The following is a 14901-nucleotide window of genomic DNA, read 5'->3' on the forward strand; positions in this document are numbered from 1 at the left end:
GATGCTTCTGTGATGGATTTAGTTAAGAGCATAGCAACACAGTCTGCACAAAGCCCACCAGAATGATCTGGTGAAGGCAATATTTGTAGAGGTTCCTACAGTTACCTTCAGAGAAAAGTGGTGCTGTGTGCAGTGCTGTGTATGCCAGGAATGGGCATCACCACCTTTTTCGAGGGGCCAGGACACTTGGAAAATACTGTTTGTGGCCAGTGTTGTCAGTTTCATTGGGATAAACTATACCAAAACTTGGCTATGCTAATGGTCTTTTTGTTATAGTAATATTGCATCAGAAATAAACCTAATTCAAAGCTAATTAAAAGCTATGTACTCACACTAGGGTGTATAATTATATAAAATGTGCACAGAACTGCCAGCCTATCGGGGGTTATGAGCAAACATTTTCGATATGTATATGATGGCTTATGAATTTTGGCACATTTTAAGATTTTATTTATGTTGGGTCCAGTTTTACGAAATACGAGTTCTTTTCACAAATTTATGCTCATCTGTCTCCAAACCTCTTCTTAAGTCTTCATATGACAAAAGGTCGCATCTTGCTTTGAGTGTGCTAGTTTATACAGACTAGTTCCAGAAGCAGGCAAAATAGGCAGCAGCAAAGTCGCTGAAAAAGCCGCTGTGATCTAAAGGCTACTGTGGAATACCGTAGAAGCGCCTAGTTTCACACAAGCGCCTAGTATTAACATTTCGAAAACTTCTGAATTTGAAAATTGTATGTTAAGTAGTCACGCCATCCAAAGCGCCAGCATCAGACAAGATATCAAGGCCTTAAGCATGCACATCCGCTAGTGGAAGAACCTATTCGGAGTGACATTGTGCGTTTTCACCAACAGCCAGAAAGCCCATGCTGCCTGCACGGAAGCTGTTGATGCCTTTTGCCCAAGAATTGCAACTTTGAGGACACGCTTCGACTACACGGCCTACAGCATCTTTAGGAGGGACCAGATTATGGTTAGAATGAACAGTCCAGCGACTCGTACTAACAACATTGTGGGGTAAAGCAGCATGCGGGTCACTAACACCGGCTCAAAGAGCCGCTGAGTTCAGTGAAGATGAGTGAGCACTAGTGCACCCCATAATTTACCATCTGAAAATAAGCATGGTTTCTGCGATTCCGTAGCCACCGTAGCCCTCCCTTGGAAGTTTTTCGTTGACTGGCATCTTGGTTTTTACTGCTTCGTCCGGACAAGCACCCATATCTAGATTAACCCAATATTCAGTGAAAGTGGGGTGAAAGCTTCCATGTTGCTGGTCAGTTTTTGCTGTTCCTAGTTGGCTGCTACTTGCGTGCTGGACCCGCCGTGGTTGCTCAGTGGCTATGGTGTTAGGCTGCTGAGCACGAGGTCGCGGGATCGAATCCCGGCCACGGCGGCCGCATTTCGATGGGGGCGAAATGCGAAAACACCCGTGTACTTAGATTTAGGTGCACGTTAATGAACCCCAGGTGGTCGAAATTTCCGGAGTCCCCCACTACGGCGTGCCTCATAATCAAAGTGGTTTTGGCACGTAAAACCCCATAATTTAATTTTTTTGCGTGCTGTGTCTAAAGGTAAATCATTGTTACTATAGTGTGTATGTATCTGAAAAGGCATAGGCTCAAGGTAAGCTTTAAAAAATCTTTGTGCTGTTCACCCCCTTCTTTCTTCGTCCTGTATGCAAGAATGATGCACGTTTTAAGGTTAATAGGTTAGGAGGCACAGCAGTGCTAAAGTGGTATTACCACCAGTCTCTCAATTTTGATGCTCCTAGTGATTTGCCAGGGTATTGCTCACAATGGGCTGTCGTATCTTCACGTCGAATATGCAGTCAAATAATCTTGATTCAACTTTCTCTTGGTAGTGTCCCTTTAAGTCTTTCGGTACTGCAAAAATTGTGCTCTAAATATTGATGGTTTTATGCTTTAACATTATACTTCAAGATGTAGTAGTCGCAACGTATACAGCTATACATAAAATTATACCCTGGTCACTGGGGTATTGAATGGATGTATAGTAGTAATAATTTCTCGGACAATTTTTGAGAATTCTTATGTGAAACTTCAAAGAAGCACCTCAAAGAAAATGAATGAGAATAATAATTCGCTATATTTAGTTTATTTATTGATGGCAAAAAAAAAGAAATTTATAAGACGTGCATCTGGTTCCATGTTTCCAATTTTCGTCCGTCACATCACAACAAAATTGTGAAGATTTGTTGTCGTTAAGTCTGCCAGAAATTGTGAGATCTGACAAATACTTGAAGTTCAGTTGCCGTTTCAGAGGTGCATGATGCTAGTAGAATTTCAACAGAAATATATAACAGCGTGTAAAGAAACTGTCAATAAAATTGATTAAAATATATAGGCACGGTAATCAGAGTTAAGCTGCGATATTAGGAGGACACTTTAACTCAAGGGTCAATTCCACTTGGCCTATTGAAAAGCTTGTGAAGAAATGCACTCATTGCACAACTGTCTAGCTCATTTATATGAGATGAGAAGCTAAATTCCACTGTTTATTGGGAGCAATAGTGTCAAACTTTTTCCAAATTGTTTTTAAAACTTGAAAATTTTGTTCACATTGAAGGTCAAAAGTTCACAACTCATTAGCTCTACACCAAAAGCAGATTTTGCAATCTCCTATAGTGTATTTCATGGCCATATAAAGTGGACAAACTTCCATTAGTCTAGAGCTTAATAAACCTGATTTTACAGAAATTCTCGATAACTTCTCTTTATTTCATTTATTTATTATTGCCCTCACGGTCAAAGGCATTAAAGAGGGGAGGGGGTTACATTTATCGTCGCCCAACCCATTCTTCACTCAGTCTGCAAGGTGAAGGGTGGGCTGAGGGCCTTTTATGGAATCCTGCAACAGCCGGTTAACCTGTTGTTTTTCGTCTTTGCTCAGTCGGCCAGGGAAAGGGCGGCTGAGGTCTTTTTGTGGAAGACTACAACAGCCACTTTACATGCTGTCTTGACGGCTGGATAAGTGGTGATTTTACTAGTGTAATTAACTGCGCCTATACATTTCTTGTCGTTGTTCCCTCCCGTATATCCTTTTCTCCGGTTTTTTTTTAGGTAATGGTGGGGTGAGTGCTTTTAGTTGTCCACATCGCGCTGACGTCTGGTTAGGAGGTGCCGGGGTTTGACACGTCGCAAACATTCAAATAACATCCTTCGTGCTGTTGAGATGTAACGGCAAGCAGTGGCATTAGCGCGAGGGCAGTATGGAAATGCTGGCATGATGAGCGGCATTGGAGCCTGCTGTGGAAGATGACAACGAACACGCGAGCAGGGGCACGAGTGTGTTTGTGCAGTTACGCCGACGCTTCTCTAAAAACAAAGCCAAGGTTATATGTGAAGCCCTTTCTCGATAGCGGAGAAGTATCTCGTGTGAATCAAAGCCACGTCACACATAAAACAAACAAAAACCAGAACGTTCGGCAGGTAAGTGTTACTCTTGTAATGCACAAAAAGGCGAAAGCCTGCTGCACATATGGTAATACAATAAGGTATACGAACGGGGCTATACTTCTTGCGAGACATAACGAGCCGCAATGGGAGGACACGCTGCCATAGTTTCATACAATAATTGCTAGAGGGAACTCTGGCGCTAGTCTCTATGGGGGCTGCAATCGGGGCACTTCAAGCAGCATGGAAGTTATAGGAAGTACATAGATTTGCCTAAACTTCATCCTTCTGGCTTCAGGGCAGCTCTGCGACTTTGTGAATGCATTTCCCACAAAGTACTGTGTAAGAAACTATCAAGGAAACATTATTAAAATTGCCCTACAGCTTTATCAGAACACAGGACCTCTACCACAGAAGCGAGATATTGAAACGATTACATCATGCCAAATTTAACAAAACATCCGCCAGCCTGCTTAAGGCCCAATGCAGATCGCTCTCGAGCATGGAGGAATATTAGTGAGTTTTAGATTAGGGGACGCAAGCGGCTTGCGTACGCAAGAACTAGGGGCCACGGTACTGCGCACGCGCAGGACTGTCTGCGCATGCGCAGTGCCGTCGCTCCTAGTTGCGTACGCAAGCCGCTTGCGTCCCCTAAACTAAAGCTGTCTATTTTCCTTCCTCCATGCTCTCAAGATACGGCCGCACGACCACGCACAGCCGCGACACGCGCAGTTGCAGCCAGAGAAAACGCTGTGCCCGTCCCTCCCCTCCCCCTGACCTCACAACGTTGGGTGTGTCGTACTAGAATGAAGACTGCATGCTTTCTCTTCGGATTTTTCGCGCGGGTGAGATTGAGCCGCGATCATCGGCTCCCCTCGCACGCTTTCACGCGCTCATACAGCGTAGGGTACGCGTTGACGGTGTTATCGCCCGTGGACTTTATACGGCGTCTCACGGAGACGCTGACGGCAGAAATGCACTCGGAGTGTCCATATAATTGCTATCACAATAAAAGTGGCAAACATGGCTAACAAGTTTCATGTCCCTTTCTCTTGTGTGCAGATGCCTAGTCAAACATGCAACCTCCTTGCGAGTGCTTTGGCCCAGTGCCCCTGCAGGCAACAGGTGAGAATTTGAATGTGTGCTAGCCAAAATGTGTTTTAAAGCAAAACAACTTCTCGCACAATTTTTGAGAATTCTTATGTGAAACTTCAAAGAAGAGGTAAGAGGTAAGACACCTTACCTCTTAAGCACTATGCACAAAAATGCCCAAAGGAAATATTTATTTTTCTTCGAGCTGTACAAAATTCACCGAATAAGGATATTAATTGAATACAATAAATATTTTGCACAACCTTGTTCAGTAATAAGTAGCGAGCAAAACCAGCGAGAACACTGGAAGTAAGCTTGACATCAAGTCATGTATGGCTTTATGCAGAATTTGTACACACAGTCTTGTTGGACGTGAAGCAGAGGTACAACACTGTAGTTGCTTCGCGTTACCTGTGTTATAATACTGTAGCTGTGATTTGTTTTTGCATTGGCCTTTCTCCTCTGACTGCGCTTGAGAAAAAAGCAAGTCATGCACCAAACCTTTCTTTTTTGTGCTTTGTTTCTGTTTTAATTCAACAAATGGTGCTTGCAGCTAGTTATTCAGTGTCGGCTGAAGACATATAGCCGTAAACTTCATACTTGAAGCTGAATGGCTGAGCATGCTGCCAAGTTTTGACAAAAGATTGGTGAAAAAAGAAACAAGAGGGCAGACAGAGTGCCGTGTGAGCTTACAACTAGTTTAGTTTTCTTGCGACATGTGCCTTAGGTACAGAAATTAAACTGTATTTGAAATTTGAATAGCAGTCGACGCTCGTTACAATGGACCCCGATAATCCGACAAAAGACGTCTGTTTTATCCGAAGTCCGTAGTATCCAAGACGCCTCAATCAGAAGTTTTTATCGCGATGTCTATGTTATTGCAGAAAGTGACGAACATCAAAAGTAAAAAAACGAAGATAGTCGCAATTTCGCTCGCAAGGCGAAGCATCGATTGTGCTTCCATATTAAGCAAGATAAGCGCTGCAGCAGCAGCGATTGAATCGACTTTCACAATGCCTCTCGCTTCACTGCGAACGAAACATCAAAAGCACAGTACATGCGAACGTACTGGCACTGCGTGCACTTTGTCCACATCGCATATCGCTTTGAAGACGAGGCCCGCGTGGGTGCGCGCTTTGTTCGCATCTCGCATCGCTTTCAAGATACGGAGCCCGCGCGGTTGCATTAACAGCAGCCATCGGAGTATACCCCCCCCCCCCCCCCCCCCCCCATGTCTTGCATGTGAAAGACTGTGCGCTTCTGCCCCGATTTCCTCCCTCCCTCGGGCACAAGACTGAGTTGCGATCGGCTGACCCTTGCAAGTCAGTTGGCAGCCTGTGTCAACACGTCGAAATTCTATTTTATGCACCCGATATTGACATCGCTGCTAATTTCGTCCACTGTAGCCAGTAGTCCTTTGTAGCGCGCTTCCTTAAAAGCAAACTTCGTTGCATTAATAAAATAGGAATAACAGTCAGGCTGAAATTTGGCCTGTTTTATCCAAGAGTCTGTTCTACGCAGGTCCTTTCTAACGAGCGTACACCGTAATGGAGTGCAGCTCTTGGACACCTGTTCCTGCCTTTAGCGTCGCTGGCAGTGTCACTCCGCGTAACCGAGCGAACGAGCACAGCGAAAGATGAAAGAGCGAACGCGGAGCGGGAGATGAAAGACAGCAATAGCAAAGAGTGTGAGAACAGTGGAGAGGGAGGGTATGGTGGAAGCGTGAGAAAAGCTTAGTGCTGCGCAAGACGGGCTTTGTGGCGGCGACCACTACGAGATGGCACCAGAGCAGTGCGCCGTCGTCGGTTCACCGATCGCGTGCGGCAAGTGTGTCCACTGATACCATATATGGAAAGAAAGCACTGCATAAGAAGAGGCTTGTGTGCAGCGGCTGCTATGAAACGCACCCACGTGTCACCCACACACTGCCTCTCATGATTAGCAAGGCAGGCACGCCACACTTCACCCCATTTGCAGTGTGCCGCTCTATAGATTGTCCATGCAAGTCAATATACCGTGAAATGAAAACATGTATAGAGCTGCACACAAATTTTGCATTACGAACTATCATAATCATCAGTGAATTTTTCCCGTCTCTTTTTTAATCTTTTACCAGTCTCTCGTCAAAACTTCGTAGCATGCTCAGCCATAAGTCACACTAGCTACCCCCTGTCGGAGCTTAAAACTGAAATTTGGCAATAAAAAATTTTCTTTTGTGTTGTCTTTAGGCTACACTTGTTCATAAAGGGTTAATGGCAGATTGAAATTAAGCGTTGATGTTCTGGTCCTCTCCGTAAGGCATGGTTAATGCTATGATCTGCTGTGGCACGGTGACAACGTGATTTTGGCATTGCAGGTGTCTCAAGATGAGCCGGAGCAGCAGCAGCCGGCTGATCTACCTTCAGCTCTGGCAGCCCTGGAGGCAGAGCGGCAGAGGTATTGGTTTGATTTGATTGGTGGGGCTGAACATCCCAGAGCAACACAGGGGCCATAAGATATACCGTAGTGGGAGGATATGTATTCACCTTGAACATCTCGTTTAATTAAACTGCTCTCAAAGCATGATACATCAGATCTTTTGCATTCCATCCTGGTTGGAGTGCGGCATTCGACTCCAGAACCTAGTGCTCTGTAACAGAATGCCTTAGCCACCGAGTCATCAATGCATGTATCTGGGTTTGATTGGTCTACTGGTCCTTGCGAATTGTTGCCAGCCTAGCAGTCTGTAAACATGCGTGTGCGGTAATTATGAGTAACCACACATTAGAACACACATTTTCTGCTAAAGAAACGAAAGGCTTTATGTTCAACTATGTGGAGGCCATCCAAATCCGCTTAAAATGTTGCAAAGTGTCCATATGTGAACGCGAGATACAGTTAAGCGTCAGTCGGCTCGCGAATCGGGCTAACTAAAACTGGTTTAGATTGAGTGCAGAAAAGAGTACCTGTGTGCTGTTTTCCAGACGAAGAGGGATATGTCCTGACCCTTGCATTACGATGAATGGGAGAAGCTTGGTAAATGGAAAAGAACAAAAATTTCTTGGTGTAATTTTCTATACTAAGCTAAACTTCATGCAGCATATAAAGTAGTTGAAGATAAGGTGTCTTAAAGCTATGAACCTTTTGAAGATTTTGTCTCAGCAGTTGTGGGGAACAGATAGGTATTGCCTCCTATATTTTTGTAAAAACCTTGTGTTGTCAGGCGCATAGACTGTGGATGCATTGTTTACCAGTCAGCTTCAAAGACCCCACTTAAGCTACTCGATCCTCTCTCACTTAGGTATCCGCCTAGCACTTCGTACCTTTCGTACAAGCCCTGTCCAAAGTCCCTCCAGAGTCGGATCAGTGGCCACTGGATTATCAGCGTACATATCCTGGAGTCACCTATGCAATAAGCACCATGTCGCTAAAACATCCATGTAAAGCACTCATAAGTGATCAGTCCACAAATCAGTTGTACTTAAACAGGCCTTCACATGTCCCGCCATTACCATTACTAGTAAAATATGCTGTGGAAAAAGTCTGAGTAGTTTTCTCAAATCTGCAGGAAATCGACTATGCTGAACCCATCCCACCTTCGGAGCAATGTACAGTTACCTGTGACTTGTCCTTTAAAGAGCTTAACAAAAAGAGTTGTCCAAGTGCCCTCGTCCAGAAACATTTTTTGGCCCTCGAAGACAAGTATCGATCTATGGAATTTTTCACTAATGTTTGCAAGACTGCAACTTCAGTATCATGTGCAGCCCATGGCCCAAACTTTGCTCTAAAACCTTGCATAACCATATCAGCACCTTTACAGCGGCAGCGTACGGTATTTGGATCACTGTTGAGTACATAGTATAGCACAAGATACTAAAGCCTATAATATACACATTCCTTAAGCGTTGTCACAGCCCTGCCAAGTGGCAAAGCAAGCCGAAACCCTGTATTAAACCAACTCGTTACACATTCACATAGTGTATAAACAAAACCTTGTTCTTGTTGTATGCGGGGTGCCAGGGCACTCTGGTATCGCAGGCAATGAAATGGCGGACAAAAATGCTGGACAAGTGGCTCATCGGGATACAATTGATGTAAGCTGTTTACCTGGTGTAGACTTGAAACCTGCGGTACGAAAGGTGCTCCGTAATCATTGGCAAGCTGAATGGGACAAGGAAGTTGAAAATAAGCTGCAACTGCTTAAACTGCAGTTAACCAAATGTTTCCCACTGAAGCTTGATAGACACACCGAAGTCACCCTGGCACGACTCGGAATAGGACACTTATGTCACACACAAATACCTCTTGACTGCAACTGACCCACCAACGTGCACATGCTGCGGTGAGAACCTAACTATCCTGCATGTCCTCGTTCAATGTCCTGAACTTCAGAGTGTGAGTGACTTGTTTTAGGGAACTCTATTCACGTCATATACCCTCGATGTTCTTATCAGAGGATGCACTTTTTAACTTCAAAAAAGTGCTTAATTATCTTGCTCAAGTTAACTTTCTAGATATCATGTCATTCCATCCTAACGATCAGATTGTGCCACAGGTGACGTACATTCTGATGCAGAAGTATGTCTGAGCTCTCGCACTTCTTGCGTAAGCAAGAATTGTACAGCAAGGGACTCGGACAATCCAGAATAATTTAACATGTGTGTCTGTAGCCAATGCATTTAAGGCCTTATATTTATTTTAGTGCTAATTATGCTAGAATTGACGCCCTAATATCTGAAGATCTATCGTGCGTGTAGGGCTCAATGCAGCCTTTATTTTAGGTCAGTCTAAACTTGCACTTTTGCTAAACCAAAAGGCATGTCCTGGTGCATCTCTGGCCTTAGATGCCCTTTCCTCAATAAACTTCAATCATCATCATGCTTTGTTTAACACTGTAATGCCCAAGGTACTCTACATGTTATGGGGAGTTTGAAGCCATTGAAAGTTTCTTTAGGCATAGGAAAATTAAAGCAAAGCTCATAGTTCTGTTTTTGATATGCTTGAGTTCACGAATTATACAAAAAAACATTGTTGGACCCATAGCCATGGCGGCTAGTGGCGAGGCCATTTAACAAAATACATATTTGTGGTTTGCAGCAGCATAACATAGGGGCACACAAATTTGATAAATATAACAAATACACAAGAATCTTATAACTCGCAATAGTTTTTCGCATAGTGCTGGTAAAAAGTGATTAGTTTTAACATTATTTGGAATACGATTTCCAGCTAGGGCCTTGTTTAATTACAATAACCTTTCTGTACACATTTTTACAAGCCGACGAGTTGAAGGGATCACAGTCGAATGCCTCTGCAACGAATGCCTCTACAGCGAAATGACCTGTATAACAAAGGCATAATTCTGTCCCGGTTGTACTGTGAGCTGTATAGTGTACGACCTTCACAACAAAGTGGCATGTGTAATTGATTTTGGAGGCATCAAGTACTTTGTTATAAAGGTGTTTGGCTGTATTAGTGCAGGCTGTAATATTTCGTGAAGGGAATGTAAATATGCTTAATGGAAATGGTTTGTTCTTAGCCAACACGTGATCAATGACTTTGATGACCTTGTATATGTGTGTATACTTAGTGGCAATATCCCAAGTTATTTAAAAAGAGGTACACTATGATCTGTTACCTTGGATAACGATAACTCTTACTGCACATTTTTGTATTTGTCCAAACGGTTTTAGAGGAGATAGAATATGTGGCTCACAGGATTGAGTACGGTACGTAGACTAGGTGCATGTGAGCAAAAGCAAGGTAGAGTGAGCGTAAAATGTATGTAGAGAAGGATTCACATGTCCGTAACAAAATGTCATACACATAGGCCACTTTATTGCAGATATTGCTAATGCGAGCCCCTCAATTTATGTTATATTCAAAAGTGTTCCCTAGATACTTGACACTTTACTTGATCTAAACAGGTATTATCTAGACTTATTGGCAATTGTCATAGTGTGCTGTTTTTTTTCGTATCACTGAATGGAATAGTGAGTGCTTGAATAATTGGATTCCTTAATGAAATATCTTACCTTTGATTTTACGAATGTGAAATCGAATAGAAGAATGCTACGACCCTCCCGATTTCAGAACTTTAACAGGTGGCAAATGATGCTAAACTCAACCATGAAAAGCCATCTGCTCTTTACTGTCGACGCCGACTGCAGTTGACTTGCAAAGCATAAATGGCGGCTGCCTGCGTAGCTCTGGTCGAGTCATGTGATACGCGATCCGCGCTTTTGTCTGTCGCACAGATTGACCTCACAATAACCCACCCTCCGTGAAGATGGGAAAGCCCTTCTGTATGTTGGAAAAGACTGCAAAGCAACACCTTCTGTGGAAGTAAAGATTGCCGTGTAACACAGGTCCGCTATTGAAATGAGCGTCGCCAATTCCTTACCTTCATAGCCAAAAAAGCGCTTGGTTTTATTCAACAGACATTCTGTTGCTACAAAAGCTTTCTAGACCGTCATATACTAAACCTGAGCTGTAATCTGGGCTCACACTAATTTAGAGTTCTCTTTAACAAGAGTAGACTACTGTATATCTTGATTTATATGTACCTAAGTTACTGATAGCCTCCTACATTCTTGTTATGCAACGCTAGGAGGCCCTTCAGCATGTGCAGCACCTGGTTTTCTTATGTTTTCTGGACAAAATTTGTAACTCTAAACGTTTTTGATAAATTTTGTAATATTTGATTCAATGTACAGTTGTTTTCTTTTCTTTCTTATTTATTCTGTGGTTCACTGCTATGCTAACTGGATATGGCCAAGAATTAAAAAAATTACTGAGGTCATTATGCGAGCGGAGTTAACTGTATGTTGATGTGTGCTGTTTATGGTTGTCGGTCAGTATTTCTTGTTCATTGTGCACGAATATGTCTAATTAGCTAACTTTATCAACTTGGCTAATTGACGAGATGTGGTGGATGTTGGAAGTATGCGAAATAACTATGAGAGATTCAATATCCTTATCCACAAGGTGAGTTAACTCAAATTCATGTTAGCTACATAATCTCAAATATTAGTTCGTGCACTAACAAACTCCTGACCAGCATTAAAAAAGCCTTTCAACATACAATGTGTCCTGTTCGCGTAAGTCCCTTGGTTATTTTCTTTCCTTGGCCACATTGAGTTTGCACGTCTGGTATGTAACTAATAGTGGTTTCAGAGAGCGTATATGGGTTTCCTTTGTCGGGTGTATGAAATATTTTTTCCATTATGGAAATATCTTCCACTTTTTGGGCTTCCTAAGAACTAATTCGCCGTAACCTAGTAGTGTTCTGCTAAGTTTCACTCCTGTTATGCCAAACCTAGCATGCTCCAAGAGCATATCTTCTGCACCACAATGAGTAATTCCTGCTCTAAACCTGCTCCAATGTGCCAAATTTGCTGCTCCCAGAGCTACTCCAAAACTCTCTTGGCCGCTTTCATCTCTGCTTTTAGAGCTTCTACAGAGGATGTGTTAAGTACCTTAAGAAAGCCATCCCATGCATTTAGGTTGGCCTACCTGACGCTCTCAGCCGTGCCCAAGCTGAGGGTAATGTGTGACAAGTGAAGGTAGTGAGAGAGAAAGGCTGGCAAGCGAAATAGTCTCAGCTTGTACGCTCTTAGTTGACTTCCACTTTTTGTGCGACACGTCTTGCGCGGGTCAGACAAGGTGCGGGGAGAAACACCGCTGCAGGATTTTGCACATTGCCACAAGTGGTAACTTAGCTCTAGTCACTGCTGCCGACACCAGCTCTTTTCAGATTGGCAGTAGCCTGCTCATCGCTGCATTATATTTAATTTGACTAACCATTGTAGCATTTTGTGGTCAGATGACAGTGTGAATTGAATGACAGTGTGGAACATGTCAAAAAGTGACAGCTCTTGCCCGGTGCTGGCATGCTCCAGAAAGATCTTTACATGTGTGTATGTATGTATGTATGCTTTATTTCCACAAAACTAAATACAGCTTTGCGGGGGTAAAGTGGGGAAAAAAGCTGCTCGTAGCAGCTTGACCAGCTCCAAATACCCTTAATACAAAAAGAAAATAAGGGAGCAGCAGAGCGGAAATTCAGTTTTCCCAAGTACTTACATATTCAAGCATTACAACATATCATGCATACGCATCGCAAATCAGGCGAGGAAAAAATATACAACAAAAGCAAGATGTGAGCAAGCAAGCAAAAACACGATATCTCACTGCACTTCAAAAGCACATAGGCATTGTACAACTCACATATGAGAGAAAAAATCAAGAATATCGGGAGGAGAACAAGTTGCAATATCAATTTTATTAACAATAAGATCGTTTAATAACCGAGGTAGCCTGGAGCACAGCATTTGTGATCCATAGTTTGTGCGCGATTTTGGTACGTGCCAGTACTCTGGCTTTCTTGTGCTATATGGAGTGTCGTGTAGTTTTAAGTTAGCCATAAAAGTAATGTAGTTTACGTTCTTTTTCTGTTCATTTTTATACGCAAGCGCTAAACGATACTTTAAAAGGGCCTGTACTTTCGGTGTGTTAAGTTTATGAAATAAATAGGTTGAAGGGAAATCGTATGGTTTATTGCAAATAGCGCGAAGAGCCTTCTTTTGCAGTATGTACAGCCTGTTGATATTTGTGTCAGAAGTGGTAGCCCAGACCGAACAACAATAAATTAAATGGCTGAGAAAAAGTGAATTATATAACAAGCACTTAATAGAGCGAGGAAGATAGTTCAAGGAATAAAATAACTACCAAAAATTAATTTCCGCAGGGCCTCGGACACAACACTGGAATCGCTCTCTTAGTTGTGAATGGGCTGACTCTGGCTGAGTGGCTAACATATTTGAGACAAATAGTTCAGTTTATCATCCATTCTTGCATCCTGTATTTCTCGACTCTGACTCATTGTTAGAAATCATGAGTTATTGGCTTTCACGAGAAATCGTCATGTTGAAAACCTCTCTTTGCTCCTTTCCAGAAACAGATGTCATGGGACATCCTGTGGCAACTTAAGTTGTAGATGTCCGATAAATCTGAAGAAATTCGGAAAGTGAAAACACCACCTTGGTGGTGGTTCTGCTGTAAATTCTGTTTCCTTTAGAAATGATAGTTTGCAAGATATTAGTCAACACAATGCTTCAGGAGATTTTTGTGCTAATAAAAGCACTAAAGTGTTGTTTCACCAGAGAAAAGGGCAAATGGGCCATAGATTGACAGTGGGCATATGTACTAAAAAAGCCATAGATTGCACAAAACAAGGACATTTTTCAATTGTCACTGTGTTGACAGATGTGTTGGGCACACCTTATCGTGCACAGATGCCGTGAGCTCGTGCGCCTCAACGCTGTCCTACAGGAGCACCTGCAGATCGCAACACGCACCAATGCAGATCTCGCAAGCGAGGTTCACAAGCTCACCAAGGAATGGTGGCAACTGAACCGCTCACAGTCTGCAGATCAGCCACAGGTGGGTGTTGTGATTCCCTGCTACACTTGCAAAGTTGTAGTGCATCATTCCCACTTCTGGGATCTAGGATTTATTCCTAGATCTAGGGCTTCGGAACCAATTTGGCGATTTGGTGCCTTCGTGGCAATATCAGGCATGTTGAAAAGATGCGGCTTCCAGTTGGAGTCGTCGTTCTGGTTGGCCTGCAGCAACCAGTATTGAGATCCATCGACGAAAAGTACTCAGCAGTGCAGAGCCTGTCTAATGCATTGTCTATCTATGATCCTAATGCAAGTATACGTCCTTTTCATGACTTTTTTTCAAGCGGCAATAAGTGACGCAAAAGTGCAGGGTTCCATCCTTCTTCACTAAGACCACAGGAGACGCCCGCGGGCTTTACAACAGCTGGATAATATCGTTGCGCAGCATTTTGTCAGCTTGTTGCCTTACAGCTCCTCGTCCTTGCAGTGAAATTCTGTAAGGGCTCTGGCAGAGTGGTCGAGTAGATTCTTAAGTTATTATACGATGCTGTGCAACTGGTGTTGAATCCTCGATATCGAAAAGCAGTCAGCGTCGTTGGAGAAGACTTACGAGCTGTTGCCGCTTACCAATGGGGAGACTTGGATCTATGTCGTAGACTGATTCGGGAACTATGGTTTTTGAGGAAGACGCAGCAGAATTGGAGAGGACAAGTGCATTGCTGCTGTCCACAATTTCCCCGAGGTATGCGATCGTCGTGCCCTTGTTGACGTGCTTGAACTCCTGGCTGAAGTTGGTCAGCATCACTTTCGCTTTTCCTCCATGCAGTAGAGCAATCCCTTTGCGCCACAAATTTTAGGGCCGAGCAGTAGACGTTTGTCACCCTCAATGACTCCTACGTCTGCAAGTGTTTAATTGCCGATGAAAATGACGATCCTAGAGTGATGCAGCATGCTGACTTGATCTTCGAGCGCACTTCTGGCATGACAACTACAAGAGTTCTCAGGCGGTAGCACTTG

General features: G+C 43.3%; 1 protein-coding gene across 1 annotated transcript; it reads left to right on the forward strand.

The window, feature by feature from the left end:
• Positions 1-4360: 4360 nt before the first annotated feature.
• On the forward strand, positions 4361-14139 carry LOC140216530 (uncharacterized). The gene is made up of 3 exons (XM_072286889.1): positions 4361-4534; positions 6858-6937; positions 13777-14139. The coding sequence occupies exons 1-3, from the start codon at positions 4433-4435 to the stop codon at positions 14123-14125; spliced, it is 531 nt and encodes a 176-aa protein (XP_072142990.1). The 5' UTR covers positions 4361-4432; the 3' UTR covers positions 14126-14139.
• Positions 14140-14901: the final 762 nt, after the last annotated feature.

The sequence above is a fragment of the Dermacentor andersoni genome, chromosome 3 (assembly GCF_023375885.2).
Source record: "Dermacentor andersoni chromosome 3, qqDerAnde1_hic_scaffold, whole genome shotgun sequence".
Classification (NCBI taxonomy): domain Eukaryota; kingdom Metazoa; phylum Arthropoda; class Arachnida; order Ixodida; family Ixodidae; genus Dermacentor; species Dermacentor andersoni.